This window comes from Acipenser ruthenus, chromosome 3, assembly GCF_902713425.1.
Source record: "Acipenser ruthenus chromosome 3, fAciRut3.2 maternal haplotype, whole genome shotgun sequence".
NCBI classification, from domain to species: Eukaryota; Metazoa; Chordata; class Actinopteri; order Acipenseriformes; family Acipenseridae; genus Acipenser; species Acipenser ruthenus.
The window spans coordinates 63,214,130-63,228,748 of record NC_081191.1 but is presented as its reverse complement, the minus strand read 5'-3'; the positions used below and the strand labels follow the sequence as shown (position 1 = coordinate 63,228,748).

Here is a 14,619-nt window from a genome sequence, read left to right as displayed (position 1 = left end):
CTTACTAGGGTAAACTTTTAAAAGGGTATCTATATACACAAAACAGTGGAAGATGATTTTATATGTAGAGTGTTCTTAATAAAAGACGATTAAACAAAAAGTAATAACGTATATTCTTTTAGGTTGAGTGGAGTAAAACACCACAGCCTGTTGAAATCCAGCTACGGTGCCTTCGGGGTGTTAAAGATAAACTACCTCAAGGAAGCGTCACCCTCAAGGTCTCACTGTACAACCGACTTGGAGGCTATGCCCTTCACTGGTCCAAAGCAAAAGAACAGCTCTGGGCTGGGACAACACAGCCAGTCCAACACAACGGGAACTTTTACAATTTGGAGCTGCATGTCAATCAGAGTGTGTACACTGTAAGCACAAGCTGTTTCAGATAAGTAAAATCACCAAGTAATGTTTCTCCCCCTTTAAAGTGATAAATATGTTTGTATTCAAGAGAGGAAGGACAGGATGTGATCTGTGTTCTTTCGATAAGATTCACTTTATTGAAAAGATGCTGGGGGAATAATCTAAATTATTTTTAGATACTTATCATGCAAAATAAAAAAAAAAAACAAAAAAAAAAACATGGATTTATGATATTGAAGTAATTCCAGCACTGGAGCTTGAGGAGTCATGATTTAGAAAAAAGGTATTTCTTTTGAAGTCAAATGCTAACAATACTGATGTATCTATGGATTGTTAGATATAGAAAGTAGATATACACTTTTTTAAAAAAAAGAGCAGGAAATACAAGAAAAAAAAAACAAACATTTGCTGAGATAAACCTCAAAAAGTCATGTTTTACATTTAATGGGAGAACACAGTATGGTGAAGAAACACAGAGGATATAAAAATGATATGGGTCAAAACTATTATAATCACAATTGTATATGTATGTCGTTTTGCCCAAAACAAACTGGACATATATAGTAATTTGATAATGTGTCCAGGCCCATATATTCTATTTATATGATATTTAATATTAATATTATTGTATCATTTTAATTAGCTATTTTTCTTAAACATTTACATTTTTTACCAATAGTTCACACCTTGCCTGTAGACTAATATATAGATTGAAAGGGTTGTGAAAAGGTATTTTAAACATCTACTGTGTATTTATAAGGGGTGGAAAGGCAGTATATAAAAATGTGCTGGGGTACCTCTTTGTTTTACTGCAGGGAAATCCAATCTGAATATAACAGCAACTTTTCAAACATGACATTTAATCCATGCATGTAAATCAAATGGGAGCTCTATTATTCATTATTATAAGGGCATAGTATTTTATTGGATTGAAAATGAAGTACAAATGCTGTGAAAAATTTAGTGTCTTTTCTAAGGGTTTCAGAACACTTATCATGCAGACAGTGAGACTTGGCTAGCTCTCATAATAAAAAATTGCAGTCTAAGTATTTAAAAGTAGCAGTCTTTGATAAACAAAGCCTGATACTTGAAAATACATTTTTAATATGCTGTCAGATTTCATATTTTATGCGCCCTTAAATGCTAATGTGATATATAAGGAATATTGTTAATATTCGTGTCGTATTAGTCATACTCAGAATTTCTTTCTTTAAATTGCCATTATGATGCAGCATTTATCAGAAACTGATTAACATGACCTAAGGTACTCATTCTTAAAATATGATGAGTCCAACAATTTTTCCACATGTCAGCATTTATCTTGCAATATACAGTTTTCCAGTAAGTAAAAAAGGGGATATGCATTTGTAATTTAGTAAAAAACAAACAAACAAACAAACAAAAAATATATATATTTCTGGAAAAGTTCTATTTGGGTAATTCATATTTTTAGCCACATAGTTGAAACAGTTTGTCCTTAGATGCTGCATCTTAACAGTACAATACCAGAAATTGCAAGTTATATAGTAATTAAGAAATGATCATCGCAACCTTTGCTCGATCACATGACCTCCAAACTAAAGAGCAAAGGACACAGTGAGATTCTGTAGAACAGTGACTCCTTTTGCTGAAAGGTAAAGCAACACTGCATCTCTATAACTGCGACTGCAAACAGGCCTGGCTGTTTTGTATTGCAGTTCTGAAGCTGGATTGGAAACAGCTAGGGAACGAGTTCACCCCCAGTCTCTTGTCCTGTTGATCCCCTCTGCTTTGAATGATTCAATATTATTAATATTAATCAAACAACTTTTATAAACATGTTTTTAAAATCAGATTCACTAAAATATGTATTGCTTTAAATTTTTTTAAACAAAAAAAAAAAAAAATACAGTCATTTGTCAATTTGATCTTTTCTGGGTTGGATATCTCAAATTATTATTCTCCTGTCCAACTAGAAAAAACAGATACTGCACTCATGCATGCTTCCTTTTCTATGATGCTCAACAGATTGCTGACCTTAGTGATCAATTCAATAGCTTAGAGGTTGAATGCTTTCATATCCTACAGCCTATGTACTGAGCCACGCAGCTTTGTAGTTCAAACATATTCGAAGAACTTATTTTTAGAATTGTGTTTGCTGTAAATATGATTTGTATGAGAATATATCAGGTTTTATTCTCTTGCCTGCATTGCCCACGTTATCTTGTAATTTCTGGAGTGCTAGTTGTGGGTTCTAAGAGGAAATAAGGAATTAGCCATTGTAGGAGGAAGCCAAGAGCTTATTTTTTTCTTTGTGCATTTGTTGTTGGATTTAGCGGAATGCTGCAGTTCAATTTTATCTGTCTTAAAGATTCTCGTGAGGCTTCTCATGAAATTAGGTTGGCCCACAGTTTTTATGTGGTGTTAACTTCAAGTGGGAAGCGTAAGATTCAACATCTTAATATTGAAGAAAGAAGCCGGGCATGTGATGATAAACAAAATATCTGGAATTTTTCCCAATCTCATTATTTTTCTAAAGTCCGTCTCCGGTTATGTTTATGCTCCCGATTTCTACTGGGTCTTTTGATAGCATTGCTAAAGGAGAAAAAGATTTGATTAAGCTGTCTTTTTGCAATCTGGACCTAATGATTTTAACTTTCCAGAAGACTGTTACAAAATGTGGTAAATCTGTTTTTAATGAAACTTGACACTCGTAATGGGTTAATAACAGGTGCCATGGGGTAAGGGCATTTTTGTAGCATGTGTTTCTGTTTCACTTCAGCCTGACAAATTCCTTTGTATATTACTGTGACCGACTTATCATGTGTTTACACAGCACAGCTTTTGTTTTGCATCTTTCCAAACCTGTTTTTTTTTTTTTTGCCATGTTTTATACTTTAACTGTACTATAGCTGTAAATATATACCATATATGTAAGTATGCAATAGTTTGCCATAATTGTGACTATAAATGTTAGACAGCCTATTGTTATTCTGGCAGCACAACATATTTGGATGAATATAAATCATTTCTGTACCAAAACAAATTGTCAAACTTTCTATTAAAAACTGAGCATGACATCTTTCAGTAGATATTCATAAAGTAGTATATATTTGCATTAATTTCACTACATCTATACTACATTTACCTGGTAACATCAGGTGTGTGAGTTGGAAATACTAGTCCAACATTTTTTTTGTTCTGATATTTTAAGTTCTCGTTATTTAAGGTGTCCTGGCTACTTTGATATTTTTGATGGCTTTTTGTGAAATATCTACATTACCAACCCATAATTTGGCAATTGTAAATCTCTGCCTCCAATAACCCTCAGGAAAATAGCTTAAGCCATAGGCCACCACATCAGGGTAATTGACAGTTTTATTGCTAAAGCAAAGAAGTTTGTTTTAAAAATGTATTATATTAATAATAAAATAAAACCCTGTCACAAAGTACATTTGATCGAACTGTTAAACACTGTAGATGTATGCTGTTTAGTTAGGAAGTTTACATAATCTTATCCTGTTTCTATTATACATATAGATATTGCCTGCTAAAAGTGACGTTCAACCAGGCATGGTCTTCATCTTTGAGCTGTTTCTTCTTCCCGGAACAAACATCCACATGAATCAAGTGGTTGGCTGGGGTGCCTTCCCAGTTTGTGACAGCCAGTTTGAGACTCTAGAGGGCAAATTTAAATGCCCTTTGCTAAGAGGCCATCAAGATCCCAGGATTGACCAGTTCCGAAAAATTGAGGAGCTTATCTCGTATGATCTGGACAACTGGTTGTGCACTATTTATTTTCAGGTATGCTGTTTGATGCATAACACCTTAGTTAAAGCTCATTAAACTGACATTCAAATTAACAAATGCAATTACCTGATTTTGAACTAAGCATGAAATTATAGTAACTGAGCATGTGTATGCCAAATTGTTTTAGTGTTTTCAAACCTACCGTAAAAAATACTGCCTGTCAGACTTGGCTTAGGACATTACTGGTGTAGACTGTCAGACATATTTTGGTGATAATACTGTAAGTAACTGTTTCATTAATATAAACTAAAATATATACTGTTTGTTGCCATGACGTTCTTTGATGTGTAGTGTACTGTACACAAATCATTTAGCTGTCTAAGTGTATGGTTACTAGTTACACACTAACTTTTAAATTAAATAGAAATGAAGGACACTAATGTTTAGAAAAAAAAAAGTATTGGTCAAATTACTGATCTGATACCAGTTCAGTCTGTTTCAGTATTAGTCAAACATTATTTACAGAAGAAAAGGTTCTAATGACCTTTCAAATCATTTACAATTCTGGGGAATATTATTTACCACTCCTCTCAACGGGTTCAAGTGCTCACTACCTAAAGACTAGATGGTGTCCGTACTTCTAGTCACTCCTGTACTGTAAGCCAGTATTCAGTGGAATATTTCATTATTGGAATGTTGTATACAGTATATCTATATCTGGAGTTAGATTTTTTTTTTTATGAAAAAAAAAAACGCAAAACCAATCATTGATGGGACTGGCATGTTTCTAGGTAATCAAGCTTCCACAATCCGGGCAGAAAGAGTATGAGGTCACCCTTCAAATCCCTCCACATGTTCATCAAAGTTCAGACTGCTTTTATGCCTGTGAAAAAACTGAAGAGGGTCAAAAAGGTTGCAACACCCAGGAGTCTACTCTTAGGAGATCACAGCTCGGCCTGTCTGCTCGCTGTAGATGCTCCTCTTCATACCTGCAAGGTTAGTTACGTCTATCCTTTTATCACCATTCTTTCTATGCAAATAAATAGTTTTGCTTTGTTTTCAAAATAAATCAAAATAAAGTCAGCGACCTCTGTAGTTGGTAGGGAACATCTGAATTTGGAGTGGACATGACTAACCAGAGGTTCCCTTGCAAAACTTTCTGTTTATTAGAGAGGTATAGCAGTGTTTTTTTCTGGCCAACAATTAATACATGAGTAGCCCCCCTTCTAGCCCCTCCATGCATTTCATGTATATAAACATATTTATAAAGGCAGGTCCCTCTGTACTGCAGCATCTTGTTTACACAGGGACCCTACTGGGAGTAATACGCCTCATCAATCATATTACATTCATATCAATATGATTCAAACTTCAATACAACTCAAGGTACTAGAGAGTTTTAAATAACAGGAACAACATACTGCATTATGCCACTCTAAACCACATAACAGTGAAAACATTTAGTTGAACTAAACATACAGTATTATGATCTGATGATAGTTTTCATATAGTTTTGCCAAGAGGACCGAAATGAAAATGCATAAAACAGCAAGACATAAAAGAGTTAATAGAAACCACTGGGAGTTTTTCATTTTTTTTTGTATTTAAAAAAATAAATAAATAAATAAATAAAATAAGTTGCAATACCTGTTGGGTTGAGTTCATTTACTGACTGTAAGTACACATTCCACTACCTACACCCTATGTTCTTTTAGATGTAGTGATGGAATAGTCTCTTTTATTCCTAAAATAACGTATTTAAACTTCAAAGTTTCATCATAACCTTACTAAAAAATGGTGCCATTCAGATTTAGTCGTACATTTCTGAATCGTTCTCTGCCCACCAAAATCTTGATAATGGCTTCTTATTAACTCTATGCTGCCATAGGTTTACTTATTAAATATCTTTGATTGTGGTGGTGGTGGGATCTACCGAGAAAAATTATATTATATAGATTTTAGACTCAAAGGCCTGTAACACCTTTGCTGCTAATAAATACCTGCAGTGTATTGTCATTCACTTTGTAAGCTTCTGTGGCAATGTGCCCTGCCCCTGTGTGCATTTGTGTGTTATGTGTTGTATGTTGCATGTGTTAATGTTGGTGTATAGAGATTGGTACACGGGATATAAACGGGTCTGTGTTTCACGTGTGATTTAAATTGTATATTTGTATTTAGGCACGGGATTGCACATCACTGCACGTGCATTTAAAGTATAGTATGTGAGCACGGGGTTGCACAGAATTAATTCACGTGCTGGGATTCAAGTGAATAATTAATTAGTAAGATACGGAGCTGTGCTTTCCTAACTTTTCCTAAATATATGTAATAATTACCCTGACAAAAAAGTATCGCATAGCTGCAAAAATTAGGGAGATAAAATACTGTCGATACATACTATGACAATTACCGATACATATTATGACAATTAAATGTTGCGGTATTATTTATCAGTCAGGACTTGCCACAATGTATTGAAGTTTGATTATATCAGTCTGCATTCCACAAGTGAGAGGTCTTCTGACATTTCTGTTGTTTCAATGAGCTTCCTGATAGCCCATCAATCAGCCTTGATAGCTCACAGTGCCCGGCTGTCTGTCTGCACTGGTTACTATACAGGTTTTTCTAAGAAATTCATTGTTACCCCAATACACATTGAAAATGGATTGCGGAAGATGCAGGACAGCAAAGCAGTGTTTGGAATTACTACAAATTTTACTAAACAACGATTCTGATGCAGCAGAGACGGACACTAAGGAATCTGGTTCTGAAGAAGACTGGTTTTGCGAAGATGAATCTTCCAGCAGCAGTGACAGTGAGGAGAATGTCAGCGAAGCACTCAAGAGGCTGGTAATGATGGCACTGTTTGGAACACTATAAATCCTGGTGTTGAAGCTGCAGGTAGAAGTGGTGAACATAATATTTTGAGGGAAGTTCCAGGGCCCACGGCATATGCAAAACGCAACATTGATGAGAGCGCATTGAGTGCTTTTCACCTACTGATTGACATGCATATGCTTCACCACATACAGCATTGCACTGAAGCAGAAGCCCGACAACTTCAAGATGAACCCTGGTCAATGCCCTTGGAGGAATTAGAAGCCTTCATTGCACTAGTGTATGCCTGTGGAGCATTTGGTGCCAGAAGCCTGGATTACTGTTGATAGCTGTGCCAAATGCGCAAAGATAGTCTGCAGTAAGTGCACTGCATATTTTGAAAAGCGCAGGATCAACACTTAGACTTTGTAAACAATTGTAAATGAAGCCCATTCTGTTCAAATGTTTATTTATTCATGTCATTTCGATTTATAGTCTATGTAGAAATGCACAGCTTTGGTTGCGTGTATGCGCTTTCTTATGTAGGCAATATAAACCCATTTATTTAAACATTTTTTATACTTATTTACATAGTTTCAGTTGTACAGTTTTGTATGTGTATGATATACCTGTATATACACAAATTTATTTTCAAATATTTGTTTATTTAATTTTTTCCTGTTTATTGAGGTTGCGCTTTATGTAATATGTCTGTATATAAACGCATTTCTGTTCAGATGTCAGTTTATTTACAATGTTTCGGTTGTGTAGATGCTTTATTTGACGTTCCTGAATAAAACTACGACTTATATTCAATTGTTTGTCTTTTCAATATGATATTTATGTTGTTTTTAATACGCCGGTCAAATTGACCGCTCATGGTTTTTCTAGGTATGTGTATAACTGTGGTCATCCTAGGACGTTCCTTCACAGAAGCTAGTATTGAGTTAACTTTATCCTAGTATTAATACCTGATTGGCTGACTAATTAAACTATGTATTTTCTTTTAATTACATTGTCTTACAATGATTACAACTTTTGTTTATGTGGATATTGGCATTGTTGTCCATGTAACATTAAGAATGCACTTTACCATAAGGCTATATTTCTGATGGCTACATTAGACTGTCACTGCAAAACTGCCATTATATTGACTTACATGCTTCGCTGGTGGTCTTGACTTTCCAATAATTGAGTTACAATCCAGTGCTTCTATATGTGCTATGCCGTTTCACATTTCTAGTTATTATTGAACCCCTCTCTAAGTAGATGCAGTATGTAGTGCATTGAGAAATCAACACTGACATTTCTAGTCAGATATTTGTTTTCTTTAAAAGCTGCATAAGCTATGGTTTGAAATGTCTTATGCCTGGCATGGGCCAAGATTCAAATAGAATGAAACTCTAAAGTAGGTAATTTCACACTGACACAGACATAAGCCTTGTTCCTTTATCTGTAGAAGACATTAGAATCTCAGTGGGTTTGTACTGTAATGCATCAAGTAGGTTATATTTGATGGTGATAGGTTGGGTAAACAAACACAATATGTGGTAAGTCATTTCAAATTAAGAGTTTATTAAATGTTCACTTGATGGCTTTCTGGTCATTTAGAAATTGAAGGAAATGACTCCAGGGAAACCAAAAGGCAGATGAAGCTATTCACTTCTGTTATGTAACGCAATATTCGGAATGAGCATGACTGTGCACCCCTTGTAAACTACCCTATAAAAGTATGCTGTATACATTACCCATGTATACTGCACATATGTTAAAAGCACCATATACATATTGTGGCAAACCAGGGTAAATATGCCACTTGCAGGATCTTTCCACACTGTCTTCTAGTTTAAAATGGACACTCACTCAAAACCACAGGTAGGTTTTAAAACAGGCCGGGGTGTTATATTTATTTCTAAACAAACAAAAACAAAAGCCTAACTCCTTCCAGGAGTGCTAAACTAAACTTTTCACCAGTTCTAACTATACTGGACAGCTACGCTGTTTACCGGTCACAAAACACACATACTCTACAAGTAATAACCCAGTACCTTGTCTTAAGGTTCCCACACAGGTCTCTCCCCAGACTGTAGCCTTCACACAGACAACCTACCAATGTGCTGCCCTGCTTAAGCCCGGAACAACACTGTCCGATGTGATCATCACATCTCCATGGAGGAGGTCACGCCGTAAAAAAATGTTTGCGAGCGGGCACCACACACTGCCCGATTGAAATCACAGGAAGGGATACACAATTTTTGTGTTTTTCTTCTGATGTTTGACCTACCCTGGATGCGTAAAGTACAGTGGCAATGGGGCAAATCAATGACAATAGGCAAAAACATAAGACTATGACAGTACTATCTAAAATTTTGACTAGAAGGCAGCGTGAGCATGATACCCACATATGAGTGGAGACATGCATATATTCTCTCTCTCTCTATTAATACACACACACACACACACACGGTATTGAACTGGTTTGTATACAATGTCCTTGCCGATATCTTTTGAAAACAAGCCCTGACAGCCCCGTAACCATTGTACTTTTCAACTATTGGACAAAATATTTAGACAATACTGTAAAAATGCTGCTACAAGAATTATTCATTTAATAGTAATAGCGTTTCAATTAAATTATACCTAATCACGTTTTTATTTACAATGTAGGGAACATACTGTGTTGCCCAGATGCTTATAATGAAAACATGTATTATGTTTTCCCTTCATTGTAAATAAAAATTTGGTATAATTTAATTAAAACACTATTAATAATACATTAATCATGGTTATAGCACCAGTTTTTAAGTGCTGTATTCTGTAAATATTTAGTCTAATAGTTAAAAAGTACAGTGCTTATGGGGCTGTGTGGCAAAGTGGTTGATTGGGTACAGGTGCAGGAGTGATGCAGTGCGTGAATGAAACAGACAGAGATTATAATCCGGTTTGGAAAGTTTTATTTTGTTTTCCTGGTCTGGCGACCAAACAATAACCCCCCGGCAATACACACCAATGTGTAATGCACAGGGTAAATAACAACTAGGATTGCAGTCCCAAATAATAAACAATAATATCTGCCCCACAATAATACAATCACGGTCACCAGTCCTTGGTGTATGCAGTAGTGCCCGTGGTGGCTGTCTGGTGATTCACAAACAAGACAATTACTAATAGACAGAACAAAACAAACAAAACACTCACGAAACTGCTACATTCTCTGGGGTCTCTCACAGTCCTTCTAGGTTAAAATACAAAACCAACACAAAGGAACAGATTGCGATTCTCCACCCCCTTTTATGCCGTCACACATGACCCCTTGGTAAACAAGTGCAACCGCCTCTCCAGTCTGCGGCTGCCACATCATTTCCCTTCCGGGTCAATGTGTCTCGCCTTCATCCAGACTGGCCGACTTCCTGACCCTGGGAAAGAACTTGTGAGTGGGTATAACACACTGCCCGATGCGAGGGAGTCGCATCGCAAAATATTAAACATGTTTAAACTTTGCGATTGATCAGCCGCTCCTGTAAAATCGCATAACACACTGCCCGATGCAATGCAAAAATCGCGTCTCTATTGATCACATCTGGCGGTACGTCCAGGGCTTATGTATAAACCTGCCTTAATTACTAGCATGTATGCTTAATTAAAAGAGCCAGGTGATTCTGATCCCAGCTCAATAAAACAATCAAACAATTAAACAATGCAAAGGCAGCCACAAAACATGCATATCCCAATGTGCAGGGCCTCTGCACACACATTATATATATATATATATATATATATCTATATATATATATATATATATATATAGATATATATATATATATAGATATGAGTATATTGCGACAAGGTGAGGGAATCGAGAGAAGTGTGTGTGCACGGGTGTGAGTGGTGGTTGGCAGGGAAAAAGAGATCCTGCCTTCATGAGTCCTTGCCTGGAATGTGGCTGAGGCATAATTGGGTAATTGCCTATCAGTTAAGCCTCAGCCACATGACATAAAAGCAGGCCTTTGTTCTCAGTAGGAGGTGGACTGCTTGGGAGCTGGGAACAGAAAGGATTGCTGTGTATTTGACCACTGAAGTCTGTGCCCAGCCTGGCCAAATTAAAAAGAACGGTTTTGTTGGGAAAACTGCTTAGCTGTCCCAGCTCTTTAGTTTAGGGAACACCCCAGAAGTGATATATATCATCAGAACCACACGGCCCAAAGTGGTTTATACCACTTATAACGAGGCTAACTGTCATTTGGGGGATGAAAAATAATGAAAATAATTAGAACACATTTTAAAGACAAAACCAGAAACTTTTTATTGTGTATACATCCGCAGTGTAATATAGTCCTGAATTAAATTAAATTAAATTTATTGTTCACTTATTAAAAAAAAATTACACGTCTGTTTATTGTGAATGTCTGCATTGAAAGTGGCATCTCACTAGAAACTAGAGGACTGAGCACACGCTGGGCGGAGTTTCAAATGACACAGAGGAAGTAAAGGGAGCAGCTGCCATGGATGCTGAAGCTGTATTTTAATGTGAGTTTGTGTCCTCGTTTTTGTTAGTTGTCGGACACCCTCGTGTCCAAATTGTGCCAGATTAAGTTGAAGATCAAACCAGACTTTACGCACCAATCCGCCCGCAGTGTCAGGGGACAGTGCTTCAGTTTCCCGCAGATGCTTCAAATCCAGGCCGGTAATTCGGGGGGTGGTGTCTGGCCTTATCTTTACCTGCTTTTCTAAAGGTTTTCATGACTGACAGGAATATGTTATTGTTGGTTTTAAACTCGTTGTCAGCAGAGATGTTACAACTTCTGTTGTTAAAATATCTATTTAGTCCAGCTCAGCGTTATAAAACTGGAATTGAACTTCTTGCACTGGCATAGAATTCCCTTATGTTGTTGCGATTTTTTTTTTTACTTATTTCCTTAAAATGAATGTCTGTATTTTTTTCTTTAAACCAGTCTTTAAGTACATTAACAGCCCATGCTTTAGGTTTTTTATAGTGTTTTTTTCAATCTTTGTTTTCTTCTATTTCTTTTTGCTGTTCCTCATCTACTGTTTATGTTTCATCCCCGAATATATTAAGGAAATCAGTGGAATGTCACTCATTTTTGGCAGTGGTTTTGTAACTAATAACAAATAAAATGGCAGTTTGTCATGGAATTTAGAATGCAGCGGTGCGTAGTGATTTATTCAGTGTGAAGCGGCTCAATAGTATGCAAGCCATGGTATACGCTAGCTAGATGCATGGTCATGTGATGCTGTTTAGCCAATCAGAGGTTGTCATTTTTCCAAGCCGTATTTATATATATATAACATGCAGAAATTATCCACAAATTCAAAATGATCCACAAATCCACACATTTTAAATTTAAAATAGCATTTAAAATCAGTTTTAATGTTTCTTTGCAAACTACAAAAGCTAGTATCAATTTCTAAAGGGTGTAGCTTATTTTCAGTATGTTTAAACTTTATGCAAAAGTAATTGTAATGCAAACTTTATAAAAAAAAGTGATAACATCTGTTGAATGTAGTTGTTTTATTGTACTGTCATTTAGAAAATTGTTAATGTTAGGACACTGCCTTTCATGCTCTGTTAAGTTTGATTTGCACATGATGTGCAACATTTCTTTAGTATGAAAAGAAAATGCAGTGTGTTGCATAGCTTACTCGAGTTTGGACTCCTACTATTTAAAAAACTTTTTTTTTTTTTTGGCAGTGCACATCTTTATTTAACAGTTTTCAAAACTTGTCGGACTACTAAAGCTTTGAGCTTTCATGTACTGTTTTAATTACAAATGAGTTCTGACAGGTCTGCAGTGTAGTAACCTGGCCCATCTTAAAGTGATGTTGGCTGACAGCTCCATACCATTCTCAGAGAAAAAGAACATGTGGAAGAAATTGTTTTTTTACATTTCACAGCTTGCCACTTCCTCTGCTGGACAACCTTTAACCTCCCATAGAGATCCTAACACCCACAAGGGAAGTATTCCCACTAGTGCAAAGGAAGTAGAGAATGAGATTTATATTGTTAAGGGAGAGGGAAGCAGTGCATCCAAAAAAATAGGAGGCAAGGACCAAAAGGGAATTAACTTGAAATGTTTGTTTTTATTTTACCAGGTTAACTCCCTACCATTTATACACTTTTACTTAGATTCCGGTTGGAATTCAAGTCACATTTATGTGTATATAATTCATTTTTTCAAAAGGAAGAGGTGCAAAATAAATTGGTGTCAGATGTTGAAGAGTTGGTCTTAAACATATACGATTGTCTTTAGTTGAAATACAAGATAAAAAATATTTAGCAGAAAAAATAATGATGCACAAGTATGAGTACACTAGATTAATATGCACATAAAAGAGACATACAGGGCTATTTTCTAAGGAGGTCTGCTGGAGGATAGTGTTATACACTATTATTTTGACCACTTTTTCTGCACCTCTGTGCCCACGCTGTGAAAAATGACTTAATTCAGATCACATCTTAGTTTTTATCCAATGATACGAAGAAGTGGTTAACCCGTCAGTTTTACAATGTAGCCGATCACTGCTTGTGACCCCACTATTCATAGTAAGTACTGTTAACACTGACTTTCACAAACACAAGTGTACATAAAGCACTTTAACATTTTTTGCCTATAAAGTTATTGATGCACATCCTTTATGCACAGGAGAGCGCCCACAGAGTCGGAGCCTATGTGAAATGTGTGTATATGTATATATATATATATATATATATATATATATGTGTGTGTGTATACAGTCTTCCTACATATTTTATATATTTGTATTTAGTGGATAGATTAAAACATTACTTTTTGGTTCTTGGTGCATCTAAATAAATAATAATTACTTGAACAAGATGTCATTTTGATTGGAGCCGCCACTTTACAATCACACTTTTAATTTAAAATATTGCGCAGTTAACAACCTAAATCTTTTATACATATTGTTTCCTGATGTACTTGTACCATTTAATTTGATCAAAATACTGTAACTGTATTTTAATTGTTAATGTGGATAGCAACATTGCTTCTGGCTGCCAGAGTAATGAACGGCAATGATCATTTGTATATGCACACAAACATTTTTATTGGTAAATGCCAATGCCAGTACATTTGCCAGTATATTATATATGTGGCAATTTATATTTACTACAAACAATCTGTTAATATTACATTGTTGCATTGTCCTGCAATTGTACAGATTTTCTTAACAGTGTAACCTACATACAAAAATAATAAGAAAGATTAATACACAAGTAAAATAATAAAATATATATTGCATTTGCGTTTTGGGACAGGTTTCGATTGTGCTTATATAACATTGCTAACACATTTGAACCAGAACCATTTTTTGGTAGATTACGCTGTTTAAATTCTCATTATTTATTAATTTAAAGTTCCTAAGAATCACAGAAGATGAAGCATGAGATGCGATCTGCTGGCGGGTAAAACGGAGGTCCACTTTAGAAAATAGGATATTTTTTATCGGATTAAAAGGTGGAAAAATTCAGCGGATTTTGCCATTTCCACCAAAAATGAAACCCCATTTCCAAAATGGGTCCATAATGTACAATGGCAACTGTAGATGCACAAATATTACTGTTATTTAAAACAGTTTTAGATATTTTAATGAATCTTTTAAGAGAGTGTCACAATTGGGTCACCATATTAGTTTTTTTAAACAGAATCCCACCTGCAAAGTAGCATTACTACAGGCAAA

The 14,619-nt window shown here is 35.6% G+C and overlaps 1 protein-coding gene across 1 annotated transcript in view; it reads left to right on the top strand.

Moving 5' to 3' along the window:
- Positions 1 to 14,619, top strand: part of LOC117394325 (uncharacterized) — a 178,398-nt gene that overhangs the window by 72,134 nt on the left and 91,645 nt on the right. Inside the window, exons 9-11 of the mRNA XM_059014740.1 lie at positions 123 to 362; positions 3,877 to 4,140; positions 4,878 to 5,082. Coding sequence (XP_058870723.1) covers positions 123 to 362; positions 3,877 to 4,140; positions 4,878 to 5,082 — 709 coding nt within the window. The remainder of the gene's footprint in view (positions 1 to 122; positions 363 to 3,876; positions 4,141 to 4,877; positions 5,083 to 14,619) is intronic.